This window comes from Ornithodoros turicata, chromosome 1, assembly GCF_037126465.1.
Source record: "Ornithodoros turicata isolate Travis chromosome 1, ASM3712646v1, whole genome shotgun sequence".
NCBI classification, from domain to species: Eukaryota; Metazoa; Arthropoda; class Arachnida; order Ixodida; family Argasidae; genus Ornithodoros; species Ornithodoros turicata.
Window position 1 is genome coordinate 25836834 of NC_088201.1, and position 16616 is coordinate 25853449.

General features: G+C 42.3%; 2 protein-coding genes across 2 annotated transcripts; one reads left to right on the forward strand and one right to left on the reverse strand.

Annotated features, from left to right (window-relative positions):
* The first annotated feature begins 844 nt into the window (after positions 1 to 844).
* LOC135377701 (cell adhesion molecule Dscam1-like) lies at positions 845 to 7308 on the forward strand. Its single transcript, XM_064610301.1, has one exon. The coding sequence runs from the start codon at positions 1140 to 1142 to the stop codon at positions 3369 to 3371; it is 2232 nt and encodes a 743-aa protein (XP_064466371.1). The 5' UTR covers positions 845 to 1139; the 3' UTR covers positions 3372 to 7308.
* Positions 7309 to 11578: 4270 nt separating this feature from the next.
* LOC135377702 (GDP-fucose transporter 1-like) lies at positions 11579 to 14541 on the reverse strand. Its single transcript, XM_064610302.1, has one exon. It carries the CDS (start codon positions 13937 to 13939, stop codon positions 12923 to 12925), a length of 1017 nt encoding a protein of 338 aa, XP_064466372.1. The 5' UTR covers positions 13940 to 14541; the 3' UTR covers positions 11579 to 12922.
* Between the last annotated feature and the right edge of the window lie 2075 nt (positions 14542 to 16616).

A 16616-nucleotide genomic window follows, 5' to 3' on the forward strand; every position in this document is an offset into this window, starting at 1 on the left:
GCACCAGAGTTTATCACATACAAATACCATTGTCACACAGCGACCAATGCGGTTGGAGGTATAGTAGTGGTAGTAATTAACTGCTAAAAAAAAAAAAAAAAAAAAAGAGGGGAAGGACTTGGAGCAGGGTGGCTGCCCCGAAGGGCGCCTGCAGCTCCATCTCATTTAGGTGGTTTTGAGGTTTATGATATGTGGCTGCTAGTAGCGGATTGTATAACCGCTTTCTAGGTAGACACACAGTACCTTGAGTGCCTTCATGTCTTGTTCATTTGTGGGCCATCTTCCCACTACTTTGCAGTAAGAGAGTGGTCTACTATAGCCACGGTCACCCGCCTTGTATTACTACATTTTCTCCTGTTGCAATGTTACGTTTTCAGTATATATTTATGAATTCGGTGCTCCCTTGCCGCGGAGGTGGAGGGTCGATGCTACTTCGAAATATTTGCACCATGAACTCCCTAAAAAGCCAAAATTACGCGACAGGCACGTGACTGGAAGCGGTGTCCAGCTATGAGTGTCCAGAGGCTGACAGTGTCCCAATTTTTATTGTTTGTTTATTGTTTTTATTGTTTGTGGGGGAAGTCGTGGCACGCATAGGAATGTGCGTCCCTTCGGTATATATAAAAAAATGCTTAAATTTACGTTGCAGTCGTTCGTATGCTTATTTCGAGCAACATTTTGCGAAGTGTGTCACTGCACTGCGGCATTTCTTTATTTCATTCAGGGTTTCGATTGCAGAACCACCACTAAATTTTGTCACGTGACTTGACAAACCAACGCCAGCAATGCCAGTACAGTAACGAAAGTCCGCAGAGAAAAATAGTCCTCGACGCGCAAGGCGCAAGGGACCCAGGGACATATGGATGGAGGTTGCGGAAAGCTCGTCGCAGTTGATAAGCTTGTTTATGCCTAAGCCTTGTTTGTGGCGGTCGCTTGGGGATTGCGATGGTGGTACAGAAGGTGTCTCTATAAAACCAACACTATGTTTTTCGTCCTTAGAAAGGTAGAGGTGATGTGGCATTATGCATTTTGAAGTAGTACACATTGCTGTTTGGACATGATTGTAGGCAGTAGTGAATGTGCCAAGTGAATCGTTCTTTTGGGTTGCCTCTCTAAACATTCCATGGTTAACTACAGAAATGCTTATGTACATCTCTCCTGTCATATTGATACTCTTCTCTGGTCAGAGACTGTTAACGTGGGCACAGCAACCTCCCAAGCTTACCGCGTTAGAAGCGCCTAAGGATCTCGTAGCGGGCGAGAACTTCCGGCTCTCTTGCAACGTACAATTGGGGGACCCTCCTTTCAATATAGTGTGGTATCATAACGACAAACGTTTACTGTCGCACGATTCTGACACGTTATTGCAAGAAAGAAGTGACTACTCGTCAACTTTGATTTTCAAGCCATTGAGTGTGCATCATAGTGGTACCTACAAGTGCTGGGTGAACAATTCGGCAGGCTCTGATACTTCTGGAGTTCACCTTACTGTCAACGCTGCGCCTGCCTGGGTAGTAGAACCAACATCTCAGAATGTTTCAGAAGGCAGTACAGCATTAATCCACTGTAATGCTACAGGCTCACCACTGCCACAGATAGTTTGGAGAAAACACAATGGTGATGATGTGACTGTCATCTCTCAGAATGGCAGGCACCAAGTTTACAGCAATGGCACTGTCCTCTTCCGGGATCTCAAGAGAAGTGATTCTGGAATGTACACCTGCGAAGTGAGTAATGGTATTGGTGCTAACCTGAAAAAGACTGTTCTGGTATCAGTCTACCAGACAGCACGGGTACAGATACTTCGTCAAAATTCATCTGTTGTAACAGGTGGTTCTGCAAATATAACATGCATCGCCACTGGAGACCATCCATTAACAGTGGTATGGATGAAGAATGAGCAGAGCATTAAGTCTAGCAGCCACCTCTACGACCGTGTTATTGTATCAGATAGCAGCCATGAAGAACAGATTGTGTCGTCCCTACTGATGAAACAAGTAGAGCCATCAGATGCCGGCAAATATACTTGTATTGCTCGAAACAGGTACGGAGAAAACGAGGAGACCTTTCGTTTGAATGTTCAGGAGCCACCACACCGTCCAACCGCGATAGAAGTTTCAGACATATGGAGTCGTAGTGCAAGGGTCCGATGGGAAAGCCCTTTGGATTCGGCAGTTATGTCGTATGAAGTTCAATACTCATCATATCGCAATGATGCTGGATCCAGTGAGACAGTCCACGGCAGTGTCACCACGACTCTCATTCGAGATTTACATCCCGCGACAGAGTACAAAGTTACCATTTTGGCAATAAATTCTGCAGGAACCAGTGAACCTTCTAGCACGGTTCGCTTCAACACAACAGAGGAAGAACCCTCAGCTGCACCCTTGAATGTACGCATCGAACGTTCTGGGGCCACGTATGTATTGGTTAGTTGGAATCCACCACCCGAAAGTGACTGGAATGGAAAACTTCTAGGGTACTATATTGGCTATAGTACTGTTCCTGCCAGTGACCCAAACCCTCCAAAAACTGCTCGTTATTCCTACCATACAGTCCAGGTGGGTGAAGATAGCTTCACTCTACGTGGCCTTGTGAAAGCAACTACGTACAAAATTATTGTGAAGGCATTTAATGCTGTTGGCAATGGTCCACATTCTCCTCCCAAAGAGGTAACAACTTTGGATGGGGAATATCCACCAGCACCACTGCTTAGTGTTAGCAACCTGTATCAGGGTTCAGTACAGCTGAGCTGGATGTTTAGTTCACCAGTACAACAACATATTACTGGCTATACTTTACACTATCGACAAGAAGCTTCAGCATGGAGAGAGGTGTTTGTGGCATCAGGAAAGCAGACCACGTACCTTCTGTCTGGCTTGGACCCTTCCAAGGCCTGCCAAGTCTACCTTGTTGCACATAGTCACCTTGGAAACAGTGAGCCCAGTGATATTCTAACAGTACAGTTTGCCCATCAGAATGCTCCCCGCTCTCAGTCGCCATCGCAACAGCCATCCGAACTCCAGGAGATATTGTACATTGTGGTTCCGATCATAACAGTGACTATCATGATTGTCATCTTGGTGATTTCAGTCTGCTTCTACCTTTACATCAAGAAAACACGTCCACCACCACCACCCATCTATGCAGACTTCCCGAGGGATGCGGACTTCATGTTTGCAGTTACGGGAGACGAGGCGGCGAGTCACCATAAAGGAACACCATACTCCACGATCCGGAGGTCAACAGACAACGAAGGAATTTATGAGTCAATAGTTGACATGAGGACCTTATCTTTGCGCAGAAAACAAGCCAACCAAAATTCGCTGAAGAAGGGGACTATAGACATTGTAGACGTCTGTGTTGTTTGAGTGACTTTCTTTTAGGGTGGTGCCTTGACTGGGTATAGAGTACAGGGGCCATTTGTGCTGGCATTTCTTCAAAACACAGATACATATGAGTTCAGAAGATATATTATGCTAAATATATGTAAAGTTTGGTACTTTGTAATAATTGCTGCGCACACATGCCGTTGACAAATGTAGTGCTGCCAAGGTGTTGTCTTAGATATTTTTGGGAGTGACAGACTTTAGAAAATGCCACTCTACTTTCAAGTGTACTGCACTATGGGTAGTGAATGCTGCTAAGCCACAGCATTTGTTTGTTCTAATTCTGAACACTTAGCTGTATGGATGCCAACTAAATGTTCAGAAAGCACTGAAGCTTCAAAGCATAGGAAGCTTTTGTGCATTGGCCTATTACAAAAGACCTGATCAAACCACATCTTACTGTGCCTCAGCTAATGTAAATATTATTTGCTGTCTTTTAGCAGGATACAAAAATTCAACGTCATTAGCACATGCAAGGGATTTCAGTGGCGGTCCACTGATGTATCTCTCCCACGTGGCTGATATTGCCTTTGCTTACATAACTAAATTTCCCAATGCATTTTCTACCCTAATTCTTGTACTATTTACTTGAGGGCATATTGTATTAGTGTTGTACAAACCTCTATGCATAGTCACAAGAGTCTCTAGAGTTATGGACCCCCTTCCCAAAACAGGCACTGTTGGGAAGGTTCTCACATTTTCCCTCCCACATTTTGCATTTCGTTGCCCACATTTCTGTTGCAGCCTTCGCTTTCACTAGTCCTGGTCAGAAAATGGATAATGAAATGACATAATGTGCAGCAATTGGTGGCACTGTTGACACTAATTCATAGCATGTTGTAGTGGGAGCTGTCTATACTGAAACAATGGATATTAGTTTTACTTCACACGGAGGATTCTCACAGCTGGTTTTTGTAATGCTAAACCATACATTCTTGCATTATTACGTGGCTGATGTCATCTGCCGCAACATTACATTCGAACGTGATCTGATGTTGGATGCTGTGAGATGATCGCAGTGTTCGCTCTACTACCCTGCATTTCTTTTTTCATGTTGTTTCTTGTCTTAATACTTAATCATGTACAATATTATTTTTGAAATGCTCTTCTAGCACATTGTTGAATAATGTGCTACATTGTGTTTCATGCTGTATTATAGCCTTTAGATTATGCTATTGCTGTACCAAATATGATTATTCTTATACCTGTAGAGAGCTGTTCTCCATTGACATGAAATGAGATAATCTTAAGGATAATTCATCAAGTAATAATTGTGAAAAACTGTACAATTACCATGTGACTTGCTCCTTCCTTTTGTTAATTCTGAATGGAGGAAAATGTGTTTTTTTATGTGTTAACAGGGGAGCTACTCTCGTTCCTTACCAACAATTAGGCAGGACATATTTTACCATCATATTACCAGCCCTCATCTCAAGGCACTTTCACACACACATCTCACAAGCCATTATGCTTAAACTAACACACAGCATTCATTAATCCACTTCTGCATCATATGGCCATGCATTGCGCATCATTTTGATGTAAAAATTTCTAAATCATCAGCTGCAGATGATTCAAATTGTTCATAGCTAGGGTTCCGACTTTTCGGTGTTTTCATTTGGCATAAATCAGGAGGCGCCCACCAGAGCCCTCAATTTCTGGAAATTTGTGTGTTTTTCGGAGGTTCTCCGAAAGGCATCTCCAAAAAAGTCAAAATTTTCCAGAAATTGAAAGCTCCGGCAAACATATCCCGACCACTGCCAAATAAAAACACTGAAAAGCTGGAACCCTATTCATAGCAGAGCGGTGATGTACTGTGGTGTGTATTTGGTTTCGAACTAGTGCTTTGTTGCAAAGGAGCAGCACCTGCCTTTGAGCTGGCGGAATACAGATCTGTAATGATGAGTAAGGATGAGTGAAAGTAAATGGCTGCTGTAGGGGAACATCTGATTCACTGACAAGTCAGAGATTCTCAGGTATCTTTTAGCAATCACCTATGCACAATTTGGCAGTTTTCATCTTGTGGTCCTCATCCTATCTTGTCTTCTCTTTTCTTAGCATGTCCTGGGGACAGGATTTGTGTCAATCTTGTGGTAGACATATCCTGAAATGTGCTTGTAACACACCCTCGTAATGCATTTAACAATTTGTGCAAAGATGCTGCTGTTGGCAAACCCTGTCAATGAAAGGCTATTTTAAAGTTTTGCCTGTTTGCTTTTGTCACAGACTGCCTACTTGGTGGTGGTAGTGGTGATAGGAATGAGAACAAATCACCAGCTCATCAAATACAGTCATTATTGCAACTTTTTTGTTGTTGATTGTGTGTTGCTCTGTTTGGGGAACTCGTGAAGTTTGTGCTAACTAGCCTCTTATACATTTGTCGATCTTGGTCAGAGATAAAATTATGTGAACATAGTATAGTCAGATGAAAAACATGTGATTGCCTTTGGCTGCTCATATACGTTAATTATCGCTCACTACTACGTCATTCTTTAAACTACGCTTTTGTGCTTTTGCAGATGTGTAACTATATTGGTACATATTTTCAGCCAAGAGGCACATGCTAGTCGTCCCATCTAGTGTATATTGATGGCTGCCTTTTACTGGAAGTACTTTTCACTACTACACATTTTTGTGTGGTTTTAATAACTTTGTATGTTGTGTAGAACTGAAATTTGTGCAGATGGACATACTGTATATGCTTGTGAGTGCGTGTGTATACTTTGGAAAAGCATTTCATCTGCCTCTATACTCCAGAAAGAAAGAGACAGCTTATATATGGTGTATTTGGCACACCAACGGTAGTAAAGCTGGTAAACATGTGCTCGTGCCTTGCGTTGGATGCTTTAGCGTGAATTGTGCATTTATGTGTACTCATTTGCCTACAACATTAGGTTTGTACTGCACAGGTCTAGAGGGTGGCCCAAAAATGTGTAAAAAAAATCGCATCGCACAAAAGTGTGCAATCAATGGCACAGGACTGTAACACTTTTTCCTACCTAAAGAGCACTTTTTGATGGTTTTAAGCTTTCCCGTAATTTTTTTGGACCATAGATAAGGATGTTGACAGACGATACCTTTCTCTTTGAAAAAGTAGAATTGCACGTGTTGTTTGCCCCGTGTTGTTGCAGGCCTGTTGCGTTCTCGTGAACCTAGTTAGCTATAAAATTGAGTAAAAAATCTGTTCATTGCTTATTAGCTAAGTAGCAGCAAAAACAATTTCTGACTTCCCACACAGACAAGGGAGACACATTATTCAGTATGTAAAGCTCATGTTCAAACGTGATAAGTGACGAATATGCTGTTTATTCTAGAAAGGAAAATGTGCCTTTGACATCAAAGCAAAGCTTGAGATCAGCAAAACTGCACAAACGAGTGGTAAAAATAGTTTGAGAGTCCATTATAGTTGACGATACATTTTTAAAACATCATTTTCATAGATTTCTAACAAGCACACCCTGTAGATGTATAAATCCTGTCCTCTTAACTGGGCGCCTTAGGAGGTGCCATCAGTAGAGACTGGATTTTTAGCACGTGAACCTACTTTTTGTGATGGTCCTGATACTAATATGATGTCATGAGGACTGTAAAAAGTACTTGTATGTGTTTCATTATGATAACTCTGAATGACCTGGGATTGGCCACTCAGTAAAGACATGAATCTTACAGATTTTGTTCAATATGTGTACAATGAAGAAGTGCGATTTTTCTGCTTGTCATGTCCAAAAGCATTTCCTTTATGCCATTATGCTCGACAAACCAAACACAATACATATTTACTGTTGCCCCCTAATTTGCCCATTTTGGTAAAAATTTTGTCTGTAAAAGCTGATCTCTACATATTAAACACTGAATGTGACCATACACTTTTAAGATAAGAAACCAGTGCTGTGCATCTAATAAAATGTGGTAGACAAGATTGTCCTTTCTTGCATTCACAAGACATGACTCAACAGGCACTGCATGTTTTTCAGTAATTTCCTAGTTTTGAGATAGTGATGCGTTTCCGCTCGTTGTTTTACGCATACTACAGTCTAAACTCGTCATTATGACACTCGTTAACACGACGTCCTCACTTTGTGACCGGTTTTCTAGGGAACCGTTTTTTTCCCCATAGAAACCCCATGTAACTCATCCTCATTATTATGACAACTCGTTAATCCGACTGTGACTGAAATTTTGAGGACGGACCAAGGAGAACACGTGTATTCTGCCCTCGTTATTATGACCGGCGACTGTTGACCTCGTTATGAGTCACTAGCTTGCCACAATTTGCTTCACTGACTCATCACATCGCTGCTACAACAAATATTCTCCATGCAAGGGCAGACTGTGGAAGCACAACCCGGGCTGGTTTGCACGCACATTGAGGAAATTCGTCAGCATTATCATCGGCGTCCTTGGTAGCTTTGGCAGTGCTTTATGCATGAGCAGCATTAAGGACTGTAGCGTGGGCCTGAAGCACTACCGAAGCCACTGAGGATTCTATTGAACATTTGTACAAGCAGGCCCTGGTTGTCCGTCCATAGAGAAAGCTAACCTTTTATTTTGTGTGTATTTTTTGAAGGTCTTAGTCCAAGTGAAGTACAGCTGGCTTCAAAACCCTCAATGATTCTCAAAAATATAGATCTGTACTGGAAAGTAAAAACGTGCATTAGTTGTTTCAGGTGCAAAACTCACTTTGTCTTGACAGAAAAACCAACAGACAAACTGATCAAGTACACATCTATAAGCAATTTAAACCATACTTTTTCATGTGTCAGTTTTTATTACTTGCAGTCAATTTCTATCCATGACATCCTTTCAACATGCAATGACAGAAAGCAAAATCATTGCACTAAGCTGGCATTTTGGGAATTTTTAGTGCAACATCACTTTGATATACCATGATGCACACTCATGTCAAACAGACCCAGAAAGTAGACAGGCTCAAATGAGAGGATATTCCTGAACATTCCAAATGAATGTACTTTTCCCTGTAAGGAATGACTACCGATTAGTACATTACTTGCATAGTGTATATGTCGCTGACACGCCCTTGCAGTTTCATGTGTTTCCATGGTGAAACGATTCAGTAAAAATGACCTTTGGAGTAGTACACAAGAACTCTATACACCTGTAGAATAAAAATGAGTAATAAAGGAGAATGAAACTGATGAGGTATGCATGATAAAATTTAGCATCTGGTTGCACTGAACGTAGTAGTTTTGCTTTTTCAGTTCTTTTCCTCTACATCCAGTTGGTGGCCTGATGACTTTCACTTTTTTTTTCATTACTAGATCCATTAAAGCCTGTATGGTCACCATATGGTGTCACCAATGCAAGATGCTCATCCTTCTTTCAGGATAGTCCCTGGCTACAAATTCTTGAGCACAGCTCTAAATAATTACACAAAAAGCAAAATCACGCAAAAGTCCTCTCATAAAGCAGCAGATATATAATTTGACAATGTACTGTTGACAGCTCAGTAATATATCAAGTAGTTCTCTCGTGTTTTTGATGTGTTGCATGAAAATCCTTGTACATAGCAGATTATGTTGGGAGCCCTTACTGTGGTCGCAATCTTTGTTGAAAGAAAACTGCTCTACAGACACAGATCTGGGGGGTGTAACTGGATTTCACATATTTAATTGCACAAGAAGGCCAAAAGTTCATCGTGGTAAATACTAATGTACAGAAGAATACAAAACGCAGTTATACCAACCTGTATCTAATACTGCTTGTTATCAGGGCTGGCGAGATGGGGGTGATCCGGCCATGGATCCCCTGGGGGGCCCGGGCAGGACTCATCCCCGGGGTCCCTAATTTCTCTCGCCAGCCCTGCTTGTTATGGCTATGGGCTGTAGAGATACACAGCTCATTACATTACATAAGTCATGTAAAGCTACTGGTACGGTGGAGTACATTACCTGTCCTAGATCATCTCACTATACAATGAGTTTCTGCTGTAACTGAAGTGCTTCAAGGACAGGTTTCAGTGGGTCCTGCTCGATCGAAACCTACACACATTGAAGCTTGATGCTACATCACAGGGTCATTACAAGAGGCTACAGCTATTCTAGTTGTACATTTCAGACATGCAAGTGACTCACTGGAACCTTTTACAAACAGCAAGATTATGATGGGAAGCACAGATTAAAATACTATCAACTTATCTTTTTAATTGACAATGTACTACATTTTTTAGACATGAATGCGAACCCTGCACGTCAATTTCCAGCAATGAGATCTATTTCACTATTAGCAATCAGTAGTCGATATTGGTCTCATCTAGTACGATACTTTATCAGTAATGGTAATGCCGCTCAGGATGTGAAACACCTGATGTTGATGTTGGCAAAAAAAGATAATAGGGAGAGACTAGACTACTGGGACCGAGACTAGATGACTTTCCAACTGTTTTACCAGCAGCCAGTTGGAGCATCCCAACTGGTGCATGCCCAACATACCTAACTGCAAACTGGCAAACCATCAGACATCATAAGCCAGCCTTCTTGCACAAGCCACAATTTTGGCTCAGTTAGTCATCAGACTGCTATTGATGCACGATATATAAAGGAAGAGATATAAAAGTACATTACTCTGTAGAATTATTTCAGGGCTTGAAAGTATTGATCAAAATAGCTCAACACTGTTCCCAAATGTGCTCTGCGTCATGCATGAACATATGTGATACATTCATTAGTATTCTGAATGCCCAACATCACATTTTTACACTTCAAACACTTTTCTTTCTGGGAAATTGTCAAAAAAATTGGTTACTGGTATAAATTCAGACCAAGAAAGACAAGAAAACTGTGCATGACAGTATGCATATGTCATGACACACATGTCTTGAATAAAAACTTCTGACATACAAACACAAAAGATCAAATGTGGCTGATATTTGAAACACATCACAAATTAACACATAATATGCAGGAAAGAAAAACTCACGCTTGCCCTACTACTGGGAAATCAATCCATCAGTGGAATAATAGGCCAGTACCGAGGACTTCAGCTAATCAGTAAATTCAGATAAACAAAGAACAATCTGAAACTACTCCCTGCCTCTCATACCCTCAATGATCAAAGAGGTTACTTAGTTACAAGCGACTAGTTGCTGAAAAAGTACTCTACCTCAGAGTACTTAAAACTTTAGACTGGGCCTGTTGGTAAGGCATGGCGGAATAAAAGCGCTAAAAACACAAATTCCCTTTCCTTCGTCGTCAACCCAATGGAAGCGCTGCTGACGCACTTGTCACCCCCCTCCGCTATCAAAAAAGCTTCCCAGATTTCTCGTTCCCTGCTATCGAAGAACCTGGCCTTTATCTGCGTGTCACCGAACAAGGAAGGAAAGGAAATTTGTGAGCTCTTTTAAGGAACGGTTGTTGTCGAAAAATAAATGTTGTTAGTGCGCTAACTGTCTGTCCGTCGTCCTTGTGTTTTTAGCGCTTTTATTCCACTCTACCTCAGAGGCTAACTTTCAACTGTGACAAGTTAGCTGCTTCAATAACTAGTTACTTTCTTTTAGAATGACATGTTTTTCGCTGTAACTTCGGAAACAGTTTTCATTTTCTTGTACCATCTGTTGCCGAGTGGTATTCATGGGTCACATAACTGTCTTCAAGTACACTTGAAACAGTATGGAGCTATCATCACTATTGAGAAACAGCCGTGTGTGTGATGTGGCTATTTCGTTTTTGAAAGCCTCTATGCAGCATCAGCACCTGAAGGATTTCTAAGGCGGGAAGAAAGCTGTCGAAATACAGTATTTATTTACCCCCTCAGGGCCCTAATGGTACCTGCTCTAAATAGTTTTCCTGTAATAACAAGAACTTTCGCGAGTATAGGTCGACAGGCAGATAATAGAATTTCATTTTCCATCCACTTGCACAGAGGAAAGACGCCAGGAAAAAGCTGTTTTTTCAACAGCTTGAAAAGTCTGGTTATAACATCTGTACCTCAGTGGAGCAGTTGCTGAGCGTTGTTGCTGCTCAGGTGCAACACATACATGTTCAACTTGCTGTAGCATAGAATTTGGAATAAAGATTGTTTGACGTATGTTCATGCTTTTGCCACTTAATAAGTAAATAAGTTACTTGTAACTGTAAGTTAACTAATTACTATTTGTGTAGAATAACTACACCTGTAACTGGTAACTTTATTTGTGTAGTAACTGTAACTTAGCCACTCTTTGCATGTATGTATGTATGTATGTATGTATGTATTTCACTTCATACACAGACCATACACGTACTGCCTTTGCCCACTTTGAAGCAACTTAATAGCGAGTTACATTTTCCCACAAGCATTTCCCTGTTCAAATGTTTGAAATGAGGAACAACAGTTTACGACCATCGAGTGTTCCACAGCCATAGAAAACACTAGAACAAAGCAGGTCCTACTTCTTACTTGGGTCCTTTGCATAGCAACTAAATTTCACTCCTTATTCCTACGTGCAAATGTGTGTCTATATGACATCACATTTCTACAGGTTGTCCTGGAGCTCGCTGAGGTTTTGATTGTCTTGCCTCTAAAATTCTATGCAATGATTAAAAAGCAAAAATTCACAGCAACATGCTTCTTGATTTGTACTGTAAACATGTACATTGTCATGCCTCAGCCTGTTGTGCCTAGATTTCCATTTATTCTTACGCTTGTAAAATCCAATGAACCTGTTTCCCAACACTGAATTATGTAGTAGACCAGTGCTTTAGCAAATGCTTATGGACATATTCCCCACTTAGGGAATGCATAATCCAGGGTGCTCATCCGAAAGATGCATGTCTCGTATGATGTTCACAAGTTTAACAACATGTTTACTTCTCTCCAGGTGAGTGTAATTAAACTCTCTCTGTTCTGGACATTGCATCCTACTTTCAATTCAGCTTACATTAATAATTTCGTGTTGAGTTCAGGCTTGTTAACAGTAGCTGATGACGTATGCAGCCAGTGAAATTTGCGTATGCATACCTACGACGACCTCAAGATAAAGGATCTTTAAATTAAGGGGTTTATGTTTTGTATAGTTTTGAAGCAAAATTACCTTTGACAGGACACAGCAGAGCCTGCTGCTATGTTGACAAAGCTTCTACACGGTCTCTGTGATTTTCTGCCCATAATGCCCATCTCTGAAGTGTGGTGTTGAATATGGAGGACAGTGGAGCAAAAAACTGAAGTGGACAAGGCCAACAATCAACACCATGTGCATTTGTGCTAATGTGTAGTGTAACATATCTGTGTCTCAAACCATAACCAAAATGAAAAAAAAAAAAAAAAAAAGTGGAAACATACCATGTTTCATTATCCCACATTTTCCCACTTACGAAGCCCACTCAATGCCCCGCCTCAGCTGACAGACTCATACAAATTCCTGCACCAGTTATAGCGTGTAATTTTCACTGGGAAGACGTTACAACCTTCTGGAGCATCCTGTCTTTACATAATTTTACACAACATAATGTTGTATGTGTCCGCTTATGAATACACAGAAAAACATTACATGGTGTTGCATGGTCCACAAAGTACATCGACCAAGACAGGACTAGCGGTTATACTACTGTCAATTTTCCATCCCTATTTTCTTCCTTGCAAACTTCTTGGTGTTGCTTCAGCATCTCAAGCTGTCGCACACGCGTGTAACTAGCTGAACCAAGCAACACAAGCACATTGCTGACCCACCATAACACAGATTTCACTTGGCCAAAACAAATTACTGCAAGCACAGTTTGTGCACACGCTTTTGCTGTGCCACTAACATTGTGTGTAAGAGGCGATGTCACTTGAATTTGCAGCATTGTCACGTAGCTAATTAAGAACCCGAAGACACCGCTGACAACCATGAAGCTCCAGAAGAGAGGATCGTTCAAATACTTGAAGTTCCACACAGTCTGCACTTCTCCAAAGAGTACCACCATGGGCATGAACATCAGCAACGCATTGACGTTGTTGTAGTACGTGAGAAGTGAGACGCTGTCTCCCACAACGGGAAGCATTTTCTTTGTGCATATGCTATACAGTGATAACGTTGCACTTGCCAGAAGCCCGCAGAGAACTCCAAATACAGAGAGTGAACCCATGCGTCCTTCTTGGTTGACGCCAAGTACGAATCCCGCAACTATAACTGCACAACATAAAACGGCACGTGTCGATGTAGTCTGACGTAACACCAAGAAAGTGAAGATGACATTAAACACGGTTGTCAGGGATCGACTTACAGTGTAAAAGGCAACTCCAACGTATTTCAAACAAAGATTATTAAATGTTATCGTAGCCACGAAAAACCCCGACAGTGGTATTAGTGCTCGTAGGATATTAAAATCTAAGCCAACTTTAGGAAACCATAATATACTGGGAAATTTTTCACTGAAAAAGCTGAGAACGAGGCACAGCAGTGTAGACACCACACACTGGAAAAACGTGATGAACAGAGGGGCGTTCAGTTTGCGATCCTTGTCCGAGAGCAGGCGGTCATTGATGAATACAAGGGAGATGGATATCGCCCAGTAAGCTGACACAACACTAGCAATGTGAACATACTTCACAATAATTGCGCGGTCACCCATCATAATCGCGTCTAAGCACTACAGTAAAAGAATCACCGCGCTAGAGCAACACACATCCACGTCAAAATCACTATTGCTGTGTGGGGAAACTTGGATTGGATTGTTGTTCGTGAAACTATCAGGGTGGTTGCAGCGAAGTTTGCACAGCGCCATTTCAGGCCCAAGCGGCCACGGATTCCGAAACCTAAAGTGACCAAAGTAAGCGTGGCTAAGCCGGTAGCCAAGTTAAGCGTATCCGAATCAACAAAAGTCCAGGGAATCCGAGAACCAGCGACACCTCCCGAACGACTCTGGCGTTCAACCCGCTTTCTAGACTGTTTGTCTAGTTTCTCGCTTGTGGTGTCCAAAACTTAGGATACCCAGTGAGGATGCCTGCCCTGTTTCAAAAGGGATGAAGCGAACCTGAAGAGTAGGTAGTTTTACAAACGGGTTCTGCATGGTGTTTCAAGCGGCATGGCGCCAAGGAAAGCTACAGAACCTGTAGGAAACCCACAGAAGAAGCGGGGCATCTCGCCAAAGTACGGACAACTCGAGACTACGTACAGGTTTCGCCAAGATAAACTTCAGGGATTGTAACGAAGATAGAACAAATAAGAACAGTGTCGGAAAGCTAAGTTAGAGGACGTATTATGCCCCCAAATTTTATGTCCATAACGCCGCCTAGTCTGTTACTCTGCGGATAAATCGTGAAAATTAAAAGAACGCCGCTGCGTAATCGGCTATACCTGTGTTCCAGCTACCTTCCTCAGATAGCAACACGGTCGAATGCGGCGTCGCAGAGAACTAGTCTGCATTCAGTTCCACATGTTCACTCACTGATCTCTATGTATAAAGATCTATGTAGTATATACTATAGAGATCAGTGTGTTCACTTGGGTTTCGATGTCGTCTGCAACGCCGCGCTCGACCGCTTCGCCATCTGACGGAGAAGAGCTGAACCACAGTTTGTGTTTCAGCTCCTTTCCGTCAGATGAACAAGGGTGATGAAATGTAGCAAGGGTGAGTGAGTGAGTGCACCTTGTCCCTTTTTGAGTCAAGGCAGGCGTCAAGCGTCACAGGCGCAACAAAAAAGAAAATAAAAAATACATATATACACGAGTGACATGGTGACTTGGCTGACTACTAGTTGCGCGTTCTGTTTTCATAAGTTGTTTCTGGGTGCTAGTGGTGCTTACCGAATCCACTGATTGCGTATACGAAGCAGCCTAAAAGCAGTGTAGTATGTGTAGCTGGAACACGTGTTTTGCCGGCCAATAGGAGGACGCGGAGGCCAGGCACTTCCCAAGCCTCTGCTCTCGCCTAAGAGATGGCACAGCGTTACCGTTGTTTCGCGTGTCGCAAGGCTCCTCCATGGCGCACCAAGCTAATCAACTGCTGAATGAAGCTTAGACAGGAGTGTAGCTACCGTTATTTCGCCTGCCGCAAGGCTTCTGCCATGGCGCACCAATCTAACCACTGACCAACGGCTTCGCCGTCCGTCAACATGGGAACGAGGCCAAACGGCAGTCGCGCGAAAAGCCTTGCGACACGCGAAACAACGGTAACGCTGCGCCATCTCTTAGGCGAGAGCAGAGGCTTGGGAAGTGCCTGGCCTCCGCGTCCTCCTATTGGCCGGCACCCAGGAGGCGGAGCCTCCCTCGCTCTTGGTCAGCAAACGCAAGGACAGTCACGGTTCAGTTCCGGTTTAGCTCCGGAGTAAAGAAAATAACGGTTCGAACCGGTTCAGTTTCACATCGTGTAAGGAGAATTGATTGCAGCGAAAATAACCCCCTTTATTATGGTTTCACGAGAATTTATTATGGAATACGCATGTTGATCACCTTACAAAACAACTATCCAAGGTAATCGGTGCTATCAGTCGCATTAGAAGAGCACTGCCAAGGTGGCTCATGAGCAATATTTATTACGCACTTGTCCATTCCAAACTCTCCTACTGCCTGTTAGTATGGGGCAACACGTCAGCAGATAACCTAGGCAAATTACACATACTCCAGAGAAGAAGAGCAGTACGTGTTCTAACAAATGCCGACTTCTTTACTCCTTCTCCAGACCTCTTTTCCGACGCTCACATTCTTACTGTTAAACAAATGTTCATTCTAAAACTCGGAATTCATATACAACGTCATGTGTGCGAACCAATTACGAGTATCAATCCATGGCCTATATAGTGCCTCAATTTTTAAACAAATTTTGTAAAGCCCGAGTACACACAGGCACAGTTTAGAGGACCCTTCCGCTCATATTTAGAGGTTAATTATAATATTACGCTATTAGAAAGTGCTCGACCTTAGTATGGTTGCGTGTGCCTTTGGCTAAAGGACACTTTGCACCAGTGGTGTATTTCTTTTTTCTCTTTTGTGTGTAGCAACTAGATGATAGATGATTGTCCACGAACAGTGGAGTACTTGTACTGTATATATTCTAGAAAAATGTTATCGATGTTACTACTGCATAATCACGTTGCAATGGACACTGTACTGGCGGACAGATATCCGCCGACTGTTTATGTATATGTCTGTATGCATTCCTGTTTGTCGGTCCAGGCACCTCGTCAGGCTCCGCCTTTTGTACCTGGACCTCATTTCTGTATTTCTGGAAATGAAATAAATAGAATAAGAATAAGAAGGATAGGAGGTGAGCTGTAGCTTCTTTGGAGCCACGAGGGGGTCACATTACATTA